General features: G+C 46.5%; 1 protein-coding gene across 5 annotated transcripts in view; it reads left to right on the plus strand.

Annotated features, from left to right (window-relative positions):
- Positions 1 to 6985: 6985 nt before the first annotated feature.
- diaph2 (diaphanous-related formin 2) overlaps positions 6986 to 17854 on the plus strand; it is a 324298-nt gene continuing 313429 nt past the window's right edge. For 4 of the 5 annotated variants that reach the window (XM_028959481.1, XM_028959484.1, XM_028959485.1 and 1 more), the window contains exons 1-2: positions 6986 to 7425; positions 16868 to 16900. In XM_028959481.1, coding sequence (XP_028815314.1) covers positions 7336 to 7425; positions 16868 to 16900 — 123 coding nt within the window. In that variant the 5' untranslated portion in view covers positions 6986 to 7335. The remainder of the gene's footprint in view (positions 7426 to 16867; positions 16901 to 17854) is intronic. The other variant, XM_028959483.1, reaches the window with a different exon arrangement.

Consider the following 17854-nt stretch of genomic DNA (forward strand, 5'->3'; position numbering starts at 1 on the left):
CTGCATATTTACATGAAACGCCCAGAGACTGCATTGATTTAAAAGCAATGAATGCGTCTAATTAGTTTTATCAGTGCAACTTATGCATTCAAAGACACGTCTTTAAAGTCTTAAATGCACATTGTGAATATATTGGGTCATCGACTGTGTGAGATTTCAAACAGGCTGAATTCCTTTATTGTTGCGGTGGGGATTCAGTGCCAAATAAGGCGTGATTCAATATCGCGATGGCATGTGTGAGTCATGAGAGAGATTTTGAGCGGCTCCACCTTCTCCAACCCGCTTCCAAAAAGACTGGGAAATAAGGGATATTTGCTCAACACACAGCGAATGGAGCCCAGCCCATCCAGCATAGCAGTCCAGAACCTGAAAAGATAGGGCCGTAACTAGATTTCAGTACTTTTGATCAAGCGGGGACAACTCAAACACGCACAAAAGTTAACATAAATGGCACATAAAACTAACAGGCTATCACAAGCTAACAACAAAGGGTAGGGTGGTAGTAGCCCAGTGGGTAACACACTCGCCTATGAACCAGAAGACCCGGGTTCGAATCCCACTTACTACCATTGTGTCCCTGAGCAAGACACTTAACCCTAAGTTGCTCCAGGGAGACTGTCCCTGTAACTACTGATTGTAAGTCGCTCTGGATAAGGGCGTCTGATAAATGCTGTAAATGTAAATGTAAATGTAACAAAGGGTCTATCACACAAGGCAACAAGAAACATGAATGAGATCCCCAACAGAGCTCCCTGCAGATCTCTGTGGACCCTGGGGACCTCCCAAAAGAGTAAGGGCCTAGCAGACCCTGGGGACCTCCCGAACACCATCTGATGTCTCTTTATATAGGTGGAGGCGACCAATAGGCAGATGGCAGGCGGAGCCGGTAGGCCTCAACTCGTCCCACGAAGTCAACCCAAAAGAGACAGGACACAAAAACACAGCCAGCCACACAGAACACGTGGGTGTGTACGTCCAGGGACGTAACATCGTCATAAGTGCGCAACTTGAAAGAAGTGAACAATACTCAAACATAAACAGGCTTGAGGGTTAGACTAAGCAAAGGCCTATAGAATTAAACACAGACAACCAACTGGACAACGGACTGGAGGCAGTAAGCAGGTTACATGAAGGCACCAACGTAAAACAAAATATTAAACATTCAGACAGGGAGACTGAAAGAGATGTGGCGCCACCTGGTGGCCCGGAGGTTCTTCTTTAAAGTCAATTTGGATGTACTGTAGTCTGCTAAATGAACATAAAATAACACACCAAGAGTGTGACTTCTTGATTAGTGTTGCAAATAATCATTTTATTTGTCCTCGCTCGGTGCGCTAACTTGGGTGCCTGGCCCCATGGACATCTGAACCCGAGTGAAAACACCACTTGTTGTTTCTGATTTCCAAGCAGCCGGGCAAAGTTGTGTGTTGTGTGTACAGCAGGCGTGTGTTGCAGGTTTCCTATTCCAATTCAGGCCCGGCAGAGTGTTTCTGCGCTCTGAGCAAGCAGACTGGGCCATGCATTTCTGGAGACTGTCCATTAATTAGATCCTTCCACCGGTGGGACATAAGCTTCCTTTGCCACAATTACATCCTCCCAGAATTTGCATTTTAATTATAATTTGTTGATTACAATCATGTCAAGCATTAAGTGATTTATAATTAAAGGACTCAATGGTGCATTTTTGGAAAAAGAAATTTTAACTTGACTCTTCCTTTTTGATTAGAATTTGGTCCTATTGTGTTCAGACCAGACAGCGAGCCAGACAAAGATGGATTTTTTTTTCTTGCTCAGAAACATATGCTATATTACCTCCTTACTAGAGGCGATCAATGTAAAGAGTTGTTTGAGAAACCTTTCCACCTTTCTTTCTGTGAAATACCTCTGACAAAAGTTTATAGCAAATAACGAGTGGTTTATAGAGGTGACCTAGCTTTTAAGGAAGCAATGGCGTAATCAGAAGGCTGCCGGTTCGAATCCCGATCTGCCAAGGTGCCACTGAGTTCCTCTTGATGAAGGTCCCCACACACTGCTCCCCGGGCGCCTGTCATGGTGCCCACTTCTCACCAAGGGTGATGGTTAAACACAGCGGACACATTTCACCATGTCACCGCGTGCTGCGCTGCAGTGATTCGCAATGACAATCACTTCACTTTCACTTTCATAACTGCGGTTGAGTCTCGGGAAACGGAAAAACAAAAATATGAGCCTTGATCTGAGCCATTTTATAACTGTGATGTAGTCTCATATTCCCACATGAACATGCACACGTGATATGAATGAAAAATCATTCTATATTTGTAAGGTCCTCTGTGTAGCAAGAATAAGCATTTTTCAATGTGAGGACTAGAAGTATTTTTTTTATTTATGTTAAAATGAGCCTGTGAATCACAGCAAGAGTTTAAAATATTTAAGATGTTACAATAAAATAACACTGTTAACACTGCTGCGTTTGAGAAAATTGCATAAATGCGTCTTTTTCTCCCACAATTCTGTTTGGACTCTCAAAAAGTCTTAAAATCTGTTGCAAAATGGGGAAATAATGAATAATGAGTTGGCAGTCTAAAATAAATATATCATAAATACAAAATCCCAAACACATGCTCATCATGCTTAATGTCAACCCCACCAGGCCTGCATGTCTTACAATTCGCTCTTTATGTATTCAGAACAGGTCTGACGGGTCCTGCCCGAACATTTCCTGCTCTACAGCCATTGCGGCCATGCCCGCTCTGGGGTTTCTATTGAAGGAAACCAGCGCTGGACAATGGTCCCCCTCTCCCACCAGGCTGAACTGTTGACAGGACGTCCATTTATCAACTCATGAGACTGGGTGTCGTGTAATTACTGCCGCATATGTGTGTGGACTCCGACTTCCTCTTTTGGCGGGAGGAGAAACACAGGCCAATCGGACCCGGTAGACATCATTTTTGTGGGGTATTAGTCACACAAAGAAATAAGGGTACAAACAGGGTACAATATTAAACCTCCAGGTACAACTGTTCCTTTCAGTTGATTGTACCTCAAAAAGTACAGGACAGATCCTTTGTGATACCATGTTAAAGGTATATGATTTGATTATGGTCCTTAAGTTGTCCCGTCCTGTGCGTTGATTGGCTGGCAGTTGACTAGAGAATCGGTGGGCGGAACCATAATCCCAATCTCCGCCCAGCAGGACAAAAGGACAGACACAGCAGTGTATAGCTCAGTGGACTAAGACTGAAGGTTGCCGGTTCGAGCCCAGCCTCCCCAAGTCTGTGGCTTCTCACGCAAGGTCTTTTACCCCCAGCTCCCTGGGCAACACAACACGTGTCCTTTGCAGACCACTACATTATACTTATATGTAAATATAATTTTAAATTCCAGTCGTGACAGGTACACAATTGTCCATTAAATGGTACAGATGACTAAGGTACAAAAACCTTCGCATGACATCACAAAACAGGAGTTTAATCTTGTGATGAACAGGACAGGGGACGTAACATAACAAAACCTCGATGGAGAACAGACACAAACAGGGCAGCTTTATACATCAGACACAGGTGAACATGATTAGGAAACATTACACAGGACGAAAGTGAAACCCCTTCCGGACCGGATCATGACAGCTTGAGCTTTTTCAATAGCGTTTTTAACCATTAAAATTTCCAATCTTTTCTATATTTCTAACATCTATATTTCAGAATTTTGCTCTGAGTTTACCCTTCAGACAGGGTATTCAACAATGGACTCTGGGTATTCAACAATTGGACTCTGCCCAGCCACTCTCGGCCCGGCCCCGAGCCCAACGCAGCGCACGCTGCCCAGCGGCCAGGCCGCCGAGGGAGAATTCTCATGGACTCTCATCTCGTGGAATTCTCATGAAGCCGGGCGTCATGGCAACCCTTGGGCCTGGCTTCCGGCGAACTGGAGGTGATTAGGGCCTTATAAGGATGCGCCGATGCGGCCTGCTGGTGCTGGTGACTCATCCTGGGCTACGGCAGAGATGGCAGCCCACCATGCAGATGTTCTCTGTGATTATAGCTGAAAATGATGAATTTAAAGGATTACTGTCATTCTGTCGCTGCTAAACACACCCTGCATACGATATAATGGATTCTGCTAAATTTCTAATTAAATTGCTGTAATTTCACACAGTGAAATGTGTCCTCTGCTTTCAAGCATCACCCTGAGTGAGCAGTGGGCACCGGGGAGCGGCCTCAGTGGCACCTTGGCGGATCGGGATTCGAACCGGCAACCTTCTGATTACGGGGCCGCTTCCTTAACCGCTAGGCCGCCACTGGTCCGATTGCTTGTACCATGCAGTTAACGGACAGAGAGGACAGTTTCTGTCCACATTCCTGCTGTGTGCATCATGAAGTTTTTTTTACATTTACATTTACAGCATTTATCAGACGCCCTTATCCAGGGTGACTTACAATCAGTAATTACAGGGACAGTCCCCCTGGAGCAACTTAGGGTTAAGTGTCTTGCTCAGGGACACAATGGTAGTAAGTGGGATTCGAACCCGGGTCTTCTGGTTCATGACACTTTTACTTAGTTTTCAGTAAGGCAGAAGTTAGGAAACATCGCGAGGACCATGATGGGGGCAAAAATAAATAAATAAAAGAGAAGAGAAGCCAAACGTGAAATATGACACGAAAAAACGAAATTTCCAACGGTGCTGTAAGGATAAGCATCAGTAGCCGGTGTTTGATCAGCTGTGCCGTTTTCAGGGAGACCCATGAATAATTTACCTTTTGCTCTCCTTTCATCTGCCGCCTCTAAACACGGCGCTCAGCACAGACCGAACCGTGCCGTAAACACCCCTGCAGCCGAACCCGAGTCGGCGGGGTTGGGCTTAAGTGCACGATCAACGCCGGGCACATTGTGCATTTTAGCTGCCAGGTCATCAAAACCCTTTTAAAATATCATCCAGACGTACAGTTATATCCATGCATACGCAACGACAGGGTTTAAACGCGGGCCGAGCCACCGAACGGACTGAAGTGCCGGCAATTATGAGCCACTTCAGGTATCTCCCCTTAAGTGCTCCAACGTCCCGGCCGGTACAGGCGTGCTTGCGTTTCCGGGTCCTGCCCGCCTGCCGTCAAATGACGGGTGTAATAGCGTGTAGTTATGCACTTGCGGCGATGTGATACAATCGTACCGGGTGCGACTGAAGTGCAGCCGCGCACGGTGTGCATCGGAATGTGGTGCCACAGAGCTGGGTGCCTGGGCCTCCAATCTGAAGCCGTGGGCTCTGCACGGATGGTAGCGTGGCGAGGGACGTCTTGTCCCGTGAACGTGGCGTATTTCTCCCGGCTGCACACTGACCCGTGGGAAAGTGGCATCTTCTGAAAAGCAGCTCTGGACGTTTATAATTATAGAGCTGGCATGTAGATGCTGGTGGGGCGGATCTGCTTGGCCTGCACTGTGCATTTCCTGTTAAAGTGAAAGTTTCTCCCGTTTTCCCCAGTAAATGCATTTAAGCGAACGGACTGCAGTGCGCTCCGGGAACAAAGAGTGGAAATAAGACATCATATTGCATGAAGCAGAATCAGATGACCTGTTTTTTTTGGGGGGGCCTGGCTCTGGGCCGGCTGGTGGCATATTGGCTGCACAGAATTTCATCTGCCGGTGTGAAATCCTGATGAAACTATGAAATTGGACTGGATGGATCTCACTCGCACTCTGGTAAAGGTGCGCCTTGTCATGCATGGTACATCTTCAAAGTCGGTGGAGGGCAACTTCCAAAAACCGCTGCAGTCCTGTAGATGCATTTGCAATTGACACAAAATTCACGAGATCTCTGTCACATATGCGCTACATAATAAATTGCACGGTGCACACAGCACCGGAACTCGCTTGAAACGTGCCGGTGGAACGGAAGAGTGATGAGCGCTTTAGTTCTGGAGGAGCCATCGGCCAAAAACCACCTGGAAGAATAAACAAAGAATTTTAGCCTTATGGGCAATTAAATAGGGACGACTGCTTTCAGCACACTGTCGAAATGGAGAAGAAGGTCCCTTTTTCACCCACTGTGACTGTGTGTGTGTTTCTGTCCCCACCTACATGGACTAACAGAACATCTGGTGAAGCATGTAGGACGGAGTGTTATTGCAGTTTTATTGGTGACATTTTGTGTGTGTGTGTGAACTACTGATATCCTGCTTATCAGAAAGAATGCCCACAAGGCACTTTCTTAACAAGGACTTACTGAAGATACGCTGCGCCGGGGTCATGAATGAGTAACGAAAATAAGATGGAAGCAACATTCTCAAGGGAGACAGAAGCAGAGAGGAATTCTGTGTTCAACAAACCTGAAGAGACCTGGAAGAAATTTTATTTAATTTATTTACGTCTCATTGGTTGACAGTATTTGCTGAAGTGATTTAAACAACAATTTTATCACCAGTTTGTTTCATGGTAAGATGTGCATGAACAGGCATATCAGCTTCATTTTACACTGGAGGTTATTTTATAATATTACATTTGGAAAAAAAAGATTTTTTAATAACTTATTTAATACAGAAAAGGATTCTATTTTGGAATGGAATATTAAATGGATGGAATCAAGTTTTTTTGGACGTTGTTTATCACCTTCAAGAGAAATATAAGTGATATAAGTGAGTGAAAGTGAAGTGATCGTCATTGTGAAGCACAGCACACGGTGACCTGTGTCCTCCGTATTTCACCATCACCATTAGTGAGGTTACCTTGATCAAGGGGACCTCAGTGACACCCTCGTATTTACGGGTCTGTAATAACAACGAAGGTCTTTTCGTGGGTTTATTACAGTTTTGCACTCGTTTATTAACGATTTATTACACAGACGCTCGTCCAATAAGAGCGCTCCGGATCAAGAACGAGCGCGTGGCTAGAAACCCCGCCCACCGCCCCGTCGTCGTTCGGACGGACGCGAACCCGGACCAATCGCCGCGGCAATCTCGGCTGCCCCACACGCGGCCCTGAGCCAATGGCGGGAGCCAATGGGCGGGGCATCAGCGGGCCCTGGCAGTAAAGCTCGGTTGCGGCGGCGAGCCTGGGACTCGATCTTTGTGAGTTTTTGTTGTTTGCCTGTGGCAGGTTGTTAACGGATTTTATTCCGTTTTATTTTGATTTTTTTTATACGCGCCCTGCGCCCGCCTGCCGCGTCGCCGCCGCCGCGTTTCCGCCGCTGCTGGATTAAAAAAAGGCGTCCCCCGGTCCTCCGTGATGAAGTCCTTCCCCGCTGGATGCCGCCCTGAGGACGGACCGCCGTCTCCCGCCCTCGTGTAAAAAGTTGCCCGGGATCGTATGGCGTTTGAAGGCACCTGACGCCGTTTGGGAAAGTGCGAAAGTGGGCTCCTCATCATGGACCAGCCGGGTCAGGCGAGCGGAGGGGAGGACCCCAACAGGCCCTCCAAGAAGAAGTCCAGCGAGGACGAGAGCAAGAAGAAGCTGGTACGTATTCAGTAGGGCGAACGTTCTCGTCGAAGAGGCGAAGGTCCTTCACATGGCCTGAAGAATCATTTCCAGCCCAGAGCCAGCAGCCCAGAGCGTGGCCGCCGGTTCCTGGAGAAGAGAAGTGATTTGTTCCGTTATCACGGATCTTCTCCTCACGACCACGAGAGCCACGGCCAAGAAGTGAAACCACAGGAAATTCCGCTGTCGAAATAGCGGCACTCGTGCTTTTTTTGTTCTGTAATTTGCTGAAATAAAGTTCACGCCGTGCTACAGAGACGCGGCGCAATGTGAAGAGCGAAGTTGGGGGTTTAATGTAAGCAAACTGGCGCAAATTCTCCGTAGGGTAGGAAGTGGCTTCTATTTAAAGCGAACATTTCTGACTTACGCCAGAGAGGAGGAATTTGGCGGCACTCAGGAAACACCCCCCCCCCCCACCACCTTCCCCGACTGTGGCGGGCTAATGGTCCCGGCGTCGTCCAGACACCGGAAACGGTGCTCGTCGTAATTCCAGTCTGAGTGCGTTCCTATCAGATCGATGGTTTCGGCCGTCATGGCTGCTGGGATGTTTATAGTACATACTGCTCCGGTGTTATGTAAATGTTAGGACTTTAGGGGACCCTGGAGAGGACAGGCCGCGTCCTGCTTCAGGACAGGCCGTGCTCTCCAACCACTACAAATATGAGTAGGAAACTCGGGCTGAAGAGGCCAAAACGTGGCATGTTACACAATGTCAGGACAACAATATATCTCGGTATTTTACCAGCCGGTCGATACGGGGACATCAGATCGCATTATTTTTCTATACAAATTTGGTCCATAAAGAAGAGCAGAGATGAGAATCAGCGTGAAACAACAACCTCCACTCCAGTAGATGGCGCAGTACATCTGGAGCTTTGAATTACTTTGAGTTAAATCACCAAGCACGACGGGCCGACCGCAGCACCTGCTGTTTCAGCTCGGGCTTTCACATTTCAGTGAGCTGTAGCATATCACGATATATCACGATGGGGCAGTGGTGGCCTAGCGGTTAGGGAAGTGGCCCCGTAATCAGAAGGTTGCCGGTTCGAATCCCGATCTGTCAAGGTGCCACTGAGGTGCCACTGAGCAAAGCACCGTCCCCACACACTGCTCCCCGGGCGCCTGTCATGGCTGCCCACTGCTCACTCAGGGTGATGGGTTAAATGCAGAGGACAAATTTCACTGTGTGCACCGTGTGCTGTGCTGCTGTGTATCACATGTGACAATCACTTCACTTTATATATCGTGAGACCCTCGCCAATACACACCCCTACGCAACACACTCACTGCAGGTTGCTTGTCCGTATTTGAATATAAAGCGGAATATATGGTGTCGTCGACGTGCTTGTCGTGATTGGAAGTCTAAATTGTGTCTTTAGCTGCTGTCCCCTTCAGCGGTGGGAATACAAATTACGGAATAGGAGGAAGCACGGCAGGAGGTTGCTCCTTGTGTCCCGTAAAGGATTCAGATGGAGAGTCTGTGCCGTTTGGTTTTGCATCTCAACATGACTTTGCACGTCTGTACAAAGTGGGAAATTGAAAGTGAGCAACCATGCACGTAAATGAGGGAAGTTTTTCTGCTCAGCGGAGCAAATCGAAGAGTCCGCACGGCCGTTCAGCACCAGCGTTCGGATGATGTCAAATAAACGCTGCCGAAAACGCTGCCAAAACCTCGACAAGTGCTACACTTGGGGCAGCGGTGGCCTAGCGGTCAAGGAAGCGGCCCCGTAATCAGAATGTTGCCGGTTCGAGGCCTGTCATGGTGCCCACCGCTCACCAAGGGTCGCGGTTAAATACAGGGGACACGTGTGCTGTGCTGCAGCGTTTCACAATGACGATCACAGTTCACTTTCACAGCGATGAGCGAATGCTAAGCGCCAATCGAACGCTGCTACGAAATGCAGAAAAAACAACAATGCATCCATGTTTAATTGTCCACGTGGATTATGAGATTCATTTCAATACCTCTAATCCTATATAATAGTTGAATGCTCCGATTTGCAGAGATCTGTTCTGTTCACAGACTTTTGCAACTTCGTGGGACAGGACATGATCTTGTTCTTTATAGCCTGGCTGAAAAAAAAAACCTGTTGATGTAACCAGGCTGTTTTTCTCCACACACACACACACACACACACACACACACACACACACACACACACACACACACACTTGCTTGATGACCTCACTGTTCCACATGAGAGTCATTTCCTGGCCCGGCTTCTCACTATTGCCCAACATAGCTGTCAGAGTTGCCGGAGGTCTCCGGGGTCCCAGTCTTGCGAAATGCTCCCCTGTTAAAAGTGCGATTTTTTGGGGGTGGGGGCTAAATAATGATTAATAAATGCATGCATGCGTGGCGCACGCTGGGCTGCTCCGTCGCTGCTCGTGTTTGAGCAGAAGGGATTGTGTAGAGTCTGTTTAGAATGGGATTAGCAGCTGGTGGCCGGATTCCTGCGCTCGACGGGCTCCCGGTCGCGGCCTCAGCCAGACAAAAGCACGATTTGGGAGAGAGCGGCCGTGGCGGCTCCGTTTGTTTAACAGAGTAACCGAACGGGCCCAGAGCTCGCCGTGCCACGCCGAGATGTGCGTCTATTGATGTTCTGTCAATCAATCCATTTTGGCCAATAAGCACCTAGCCAAAACATTTCCTGATTCGAATGCTCTGTCTGGTGTCTGCTTCTGGTTAGAGTTGTTTTTTCCGGCTGACCAGGTGGACAAACGCGGTGAAGTCATTTGAGTTGAATTTTCGAAAAATCCACCTTGTTTGGGTGACCAGGGCTCCGCATGCTGGAGGGAATCAGCCAGGGATGAACATTGTGCTTCATGACAGGGCAAACTTCACAGAGGCCGTTTCGCTTTCACTTGGCTCCACCCCTTTTCATTGCAGGCCAATGGGCTTGAGTGCAGGGTTAAGAGCCTTGCTCAGGCACCCAGTGGTAGTTAGTTCTGCTCACAAAGCAGAACGACATGTGATAAGCGGTGCAGAATTTAATTGTTTGGTGTGCAATGTCTGCGTCGGTTTACTAGTTGGGATGTGCCGATTATATGCCAATATCTGGAGATTGTTATTCTGTTACACTTTACGGAAAAATACGACATAAATATTCGCTTAATACTGTTTTCTGTACTATAAAATACAACAATTACACAAGCTTATGTATACAATTATTAAATATACAGTATTATACACAATATTTAAATAATAAATATTTGTGCACCAAATATGAACATTACCGGACTTCCAATGAATTCCAAATAAAAAGTGCAATCACAATTACATAAGTGTAATCATAAACTCATAAACGGGGCAGTGGTGGCCTAGCGGTTAAGGAAGCGGCCCTGTAATCAGAAGGTTGCCGGTTCGAATCCCGATTCGCCAAGGTGCCACTGAGGTGCCACTGAGCAAAGCACCGTCCCCACACACTGCTCCCCGGGCACCTGTCATGACCGCCCACTGCTCACCAAGGGCGATGGTTAAATACAGAGGACAAATTTCACTGTGTGCACCGTGTGCTGTGCTGCTGTGTATCACATGTGACAATCACTTCACTTTTTTTTCTTTTTTAAGAAAACCATCGTAACAAATATAAACTGATTATATAAACAAAACATTGAATCAAGAATCAATTTTTCTTCCGTACAAAATGATGAGACTCTGATCAGATAGGGCGAGGGTGACCCGTAGTGCGCATACGCATATAACACACTTATTAACCTAAAATTTTACTGAAGAGTACTAGTACTAGTGTACTATGTAATTAGTGGCAAATGAATCTGCCTAATTTTATTCTAAAATTCTTTAAATGTCTACATGTCAGCTGGATTTCAGAAGAATGAGTAATTAACAATGTGTGTTTTACATCATGTTCCGGTTTTTTGTTCATGCTTGGAATGTGTATTTAATTAAAGTGGCATTACTACCACCTAATTAGAATATAGCTTTTTAAATTTGCTGATTAGAAGCCCCATTCTGCTACCCGTTTTTTTTTTCCATCTGATGATGGGACTTTAGTTTGGCCCACAGAGGATTTATTCTCAGGCCCGTTTAAAAATAAACCTGGCAGTGTTTGGGTTTGAAATCGTGATAAAGTGTAGGGTAAACACTGACAGAAACTCTGCAGACCCAATAAATGAAGTACGACAAGCCATCCGCCGCACTTTTCGGTTTTACTGAGTGCAGCGCTCGTGCCGGTGCCCAATCTGGACCACGCAGGCACGGAACCCATCGGGCAAGTGGCACAGATCGGGTACCGACAGCGTGCATGGAAATGAGCAGGGCCGTTCCTGGCCTGTTTGGTGCCCGGTGCAAAAAAAATAATTATGGAGGGACTGCATGATGAAATATGAACAGGCATTGTTTTACTTAAATTCTTTTCTGACTATATTATTGATGTAACCTCTACAGCTGAATACAGAAAATGTTTATTATACAACTTCCTGCTGCCTTTAACCCTTTCAAATCCAGTTACATTTAAATCTACTTATCAATTATATACCGCCGATATAAATATATATATATATATATATATATATATATATATATATATATATATACATACACACACACACACACACACACACACACACACACACACACACACACACACACTGTCTACCGTCTATAGTTATATTGCAATCTGAATGTGTAGGGTCTTCCTAGACATACTGCATTTCTAATCCAAGCCAGTGAAATGTTCAGAAATTTGGTTGTGTAGTTGTGGTGAAAGTGTGCCGACAAATACGAGGACATACACACATTCTACATGCTTATGTTCAGCAGACCTGCTCACATTTAAATCCTAACATGGAGCATTATTCCTTATATCCCACAGCAGCCAGTAATCTTCTTTGCACTTTCTAATTCTGTCCCATATTCCTGTCTGGACGTGGGGCCCAGGCGGGGACGGTTTAACAGGGAGAAACAACAGGAAAGAGAGCAGGGTGTCTCACAGGAAGTAAGGAGAGGAAGTGGTGTCGGCTGGCATTGGGGGAAGACTCGGGCCGGTCCTTCTGACATCACCGGCCCCTTAGTCGGATATTTTTGGCTATGGGTTGGCCTCATCCCCAGATAAATTTACAATCGCTCCCCACCTCACACAATCAAACACAGACCAGCGGGATCCCAGGGCAGACCCTGGGAAAAACAAGAAACGTTGGTCTGAGTCCAGGGAAAGCCGTTCACACCCACCCTATAAAAAAAAAAAAACCCTTTCATGCCAACAATTCTTTTTCCATTTACAGTCAACTGATATTTTTACCCGATTGTGCTTACTTGGTGCCGTAAGCCCCCGGCGGCCTCTTCTCTTTCACCCTTCTTTCATTTTTTAAGGTTTGCAATAGAGAAAGGAGCAGATGGGGCGGGGGGGGCGATGAATGGGTCCCTTCACGCACCCCCTCTTCCTGCACAGCTGGGGCATGGCACGGCCTGGAGGTGAAGGCCGATCGGGGAGCGCTTGTGACCAGAAACAGATCATTAAGTGAGTCAGAGTGATACTCGTGCTAATGCGGGGGCTAATGCTAATGCCAGCGCTTTGTCATGACTGTAGCGCGTCGGTGAGCAGATTAGTTTGAGGGATTTGGTCACGATTAGAGATGCACAGTAGATCCAACCCACCTATATATAGGTTATTTATTAATACTGGTGCACGCACGACAGTCACAAGCAAAGTCAAAGTGAAGTGATTGTCACATGTGATGTGACAAAGCAGCACAGCACACGATGCACACAGTGAAATTTGCCCTCTGTATATATCCCATCACCCTTGGTGAGCAGTGGGCAGCCATGACAGGCGCCCGGGGAGCAGCGTGTGGGGTCGGTGCTTCTGATTACAGGGCCGCTTCCTTAACCGCTAGGCCACCACTGCCAAACGGGAGCGAGGGGCCGGACGTCCTCTGCGGTGACGTTTGGTGCGAATCCCTGCCAGCGCGGTGGCGTTTGATGTGGCGCCTGTGCGCGTGCAGAAGAGCAGGGGGCGTGTCTCTGTTTCGCGACGTTCGCATGATGAGCACCAGAACGGACATGGCGGGAAAGGGGGGTGCATGTAAAGATAAGAGCTTCCTCGCAGCCAGCGGCAGGTTGCAGGTCATGTTTCAGGCGTGACGCAGGCGACGCCTGACGGCCCGGCGGAGTTCATGTCAGGCTCCCGCCAAAACCGCGCCAGCCCTCCTGGTGCTGCATGTAATTGGGTCGCTTAAAGATTAGGGGTCCTTGTCCGATTGGTGGAGAGCGGAGCAGCAACGGTCGGGGGCGTTTGGGATTTACGTCAGGAATTCACATGCATCGTTCAGGACAAACAGAAAAAAAGAAATATATGAACAACCATGATTCCTCAGTGTGGAAGAGAACCTGCTCAATCTTATCTTGAAACCTTATTAGCCTTTAAGCAACTTCCTTTTTCTGAGTCTTATGTTTCAACAATGTTCGTCAAACAATGTTTTGTTATAGTTTGACTCTACAATTTTGATGTAAATAAATGTATATTTTTCATTTACCAAACTAAGCATGAGCAATTGTCCATCATAATGCAAAGTATGAGTAAATTCTACATTTCCACATCGGATGGAGCAGGTTTTCCGGCGTATCTCAGTTTTTTTCTGCATGAACACCAAGTTTTAGGCTGACTTTGTAGTGCACGTCAGGCTCTGCTTTTCCGATGGCCAGAGTCCCCCTTCGTGACGCCGCCGCTTGCCGCGTGGGACCTGGGGACGTGTGCTCTGTGCCCGTTTGGCCTTCAGGGCCCATTGTGCCTCCCCTCAACTGCAAGTTAACTCGAGGAAAAGCCGGGGCCACGCGAGTGGCATCCGTTCTGCGCCACCATTGCATTTTACGACTGCTCTGTTCTGCCGGCCCCCGGCGTCTCCCGAAGACATGGGGCCATTAGGCCGAATGTCGGCCCCCTTTCCACCGGAGCAGCCTAATTTAATTGGAAACACCGCAGCTTGATAGTGCTGAGGCGGAGAAAAATGCAGCATTGAGCAGCGCCGCAGGGTGTCGGAAGCCTTCCCAGCTCCCCCGGCAGAAATTTTGCCGAAATCCTGAGCTTCGCAACTCCGATTCTCCATTGGAGGAAATGTTAAATCGACGGAGAGCTTCCTACCGCTCTACAGGGAGGTCGACTCTAGATTTCCGGAGCATGACTGTACCGGGGTTTCAGCTATGAACCGCCATCGTGGTTTGCTGATGTGTTAGCTGTCATGGCCGCACTTCTTTTCCCTGGACTTTGGCACGTGTTAAAATGTCAACACAGCCATTATTAATTAGTATGTTCATTTGGAGTGGACTAAATAACTGTGACAAGGTAGCCATTGGTAGTCAGCAATTTCATTAATTTATGTGAATAAAAATAGCAAAAAGTGCCAAGAAACTGATATTTTGTGAAAGAAAGAAAGAAAGTGAAGTTATTGTCATTGTGATGCACAGCAAGCACAGCACATGGTGTCACGGTGAAACGTGTCCTCTGTATTTAACCCTCACCCTTGGTGAGCAGTAGGCACCATGACAGGCGCCCGGGGAGCAGTGTGTGGGGACGGGACCTTCATCAAGGGGACCTCAGTGGCACCTTGGCGGTTTGGGATTCGAACCCACAACCGCTTCCTTTCACGCTTAGCCGCCACTGGCCCAGTTCTACCAATCTGGAAATATAATGATATATTTGATATCATTATAGAAGTATTACTTCTGTTTCATCTAGTGTTTCTTCATATTTGGATTATTGATGTGTGAATCAATATTTGTTTGTTCAAGTCAAGTGTTACAAGTGTTTTTCCCTGTTGAGGTTAATTGTAGACTAAGCGTTCACACACTTCCAAGCTCCAGTTTCAAGCAGATGTCCCACGGCACGGTGTCGCGGAGCATGGCGCTAGCCTGGGAACGAAATCTGGCAGATGAAGGCAGATGATCAGGAGTGGAATGGTGGAGTGGAGTTGAGCAGGGGTTGCCAGGACCTGTCAGTGGCGTGCGCTGCCGAAGCCAAGTTGGGAGCGGAGTGTTTTCTTTGTATCTGCGCAATTAGAACCAATTCAACCAATCCAAGCCTGGTTTCCTCCCAAGACTTTCCACTTTGCCGTGAAGTTCAGCGTCAGATGGTGCAATGGGCTTGGCTTGTTGGCTAGGATCGTTTTACCTTGTCCACGATATGTAGATCTGTTTATTTGAAGGTGTAAATTTCAAGGTGTGTCTGAGCCAGTTTGTGCCACCTAGTGTCCGGTTTGGGAACAAAGTTAATACATGAAGTCAGAAATATGAATTTTAAGATTCAGATTCTGAACGGTACAGACTATTAATCTATTCTAAAAATGAATCTTAAGGTCCATTATGGTGCTGCAGGCCTAGTTTAAATTAGGAAAATGCTCCTTTTTGTTTGAATGTTGTTTATGAACATTTTATATCATTTTGTCTCTTTCTGGCATCACGATATATGGTGTTTGAAGTGAATTTAGAGGATTTTATAAATTCCCATGAATGACCATTAGAATGCTCATAATCACATTCACCAGCTTTTTTCTTAAATTTTCATGTTGCTGGTATTTTGGGCTCGTTTTTATGACTTGACCGGGAGGGGTGCTGGCGCTCGTTTATTGCTGCCACTGAGGCACAGACATTAATCATAATGGAAAAAAAATTGGGTGTTAATAAAGCCAGCGCGGCCCAGAAGGTGCATTTGCCTAATTGTTACGCTACAAATTGCATTGTTGCTCGGGTGGTGTGATAATGACCTTTGTGCCATTAACTGATAGCTTGCCCCAAAGTCGGCGTAATTAGCTCACTTTGTTTCTCCGCCGTTGTTTCCAAATTGATTAAATGTATTTAATTATGTCCTTTAAAGAGCACGTTGGCATTTTACATGCGAACGTGCTCAAGTTTCCTCCTTTTGTAATAATAGCAGGCAAATCTACTCCGTTTTTGGCTAATGCACCAAACTTGATGCGAACCAGACTGGCTGAGACTTGTTGTGCTGACGGACCACTTCTTTGTTGTTGTGATGTTAATTTCATTAACGAACCATGTGAAAATGCTCGTTTTGGTAATGATTTGGCCTGATTTGTTATCCGCCGGTCATCCGGGCACCCACGTCAGGCCATGCGTCCTGCGGCTGGGAAGGGAGAGCAGAGGTCCACCGCACCGGAGCTGCTGAACGCGCCGATGCCTGCTTATTGTCATTTCAGCGTGTTATCCGGTACCGTCTCCGGAACCTGGTGCTATATGTAACGTAAAGTTACGTATACCGACAAACTGGCTATGTGAAGCATATGGACAGAAACTAGCTTCATGCTGATAGGCTGGCCGCTGTCACATGGGTCTTTAATGTATTTTTTTTTCTTCTCATATTTAATTTCATGTGAAATGTCTGTGTATGTGCAGCCATACACAATGGCAGGGCTGTTTTGAGTTGCTCCTCATTTGTGTTCCCTTCAACAGAACATACACATAAAAACACTGGCTGATGACATGGTAAGGCGACCACTTTTCAGTTTGTTCTGCATCGTTTTTTGTTTTTTTTGTTTCCACGTCCTCTGTCACGTTCCATGACCGTATTGGGACGACAATTCATTCAAAAAATACTTGTGGATAGATCAAAGACATAAGAGAATACTAATAGCATAACAGAAAAAATTATATTAATATTCAGATATTAATATTCTTCTGTAACTCGTACAGAGAGCCATTAGCCTGTTGACCTCCCACAAGTATTTGACTTCATTGTCGAGTGTGTCATCCGTAATTCCCGCTCGTTTGCTTCCACACTTTCACCCACTCGTGCATGAGCCACCCTGACCCACATCACCCAATGACTACTAACTAACCTCGACTGGTGCATGGTTTTTACCCGCCCCGCCCCTCTGACCCAGTAACCGAGGCACGGTCCGTCTGTGTTCGCGCAGTCGCTGCTCTCATGTAGTGAGTGTGCCAGTGTAACTTCACTCCTGTCATGTACCTGTGAACAGGTAAGTTCGCTCTGATTATAGCTCCACTGGTGGGGGTGCAACGGTACACACGGTAGTAGGTGTATTTAAAACGGTAAAGATGCACCGTGAGATGGCAAAAAAAGATTGAATCCGAATGCAATAAAATTGATTGCGAAACGTTCTGGAGTTGGATTCCACATAGGGAATCCAGATACACATGCAAGACTTTATGCAAGAAGAAACATACAAGCTTTTATTTTATTTACGTAGGCTCTGGAAAATATAATTTGTATAATTTAAAATCAAAATATGAAAATTAATAATAAATTAGCTAAACAAAAAAAAAAAAAAAAAAACGGTGAACTGTTATCACTGTTAAATAGTCATTTGCTGTGACCATGGGGATTATTTTAATTTCACTACCCTTCCAGTGGACAGCTGTGGACAGCTCCATGGATTTACTTCTTTCCCCTTTTCCCATACGTTGAGACGTTAGAGT

This window comes from Denticeps clupeoides, chromosome 18 (genome assembly GCF_900700375.1).
Source record: "Denticeps clupeoides chromosome 18, fDenClu1.1, whole genome shotgun sequence".
Classification (NCBI taxonomy): domain Eukaryota; kingdom Metazoa; phylum Chordata; class Actinopteri; order Clupeiformes; family Denticipitidae; genus Denticeps; species Denticeps clupeoides.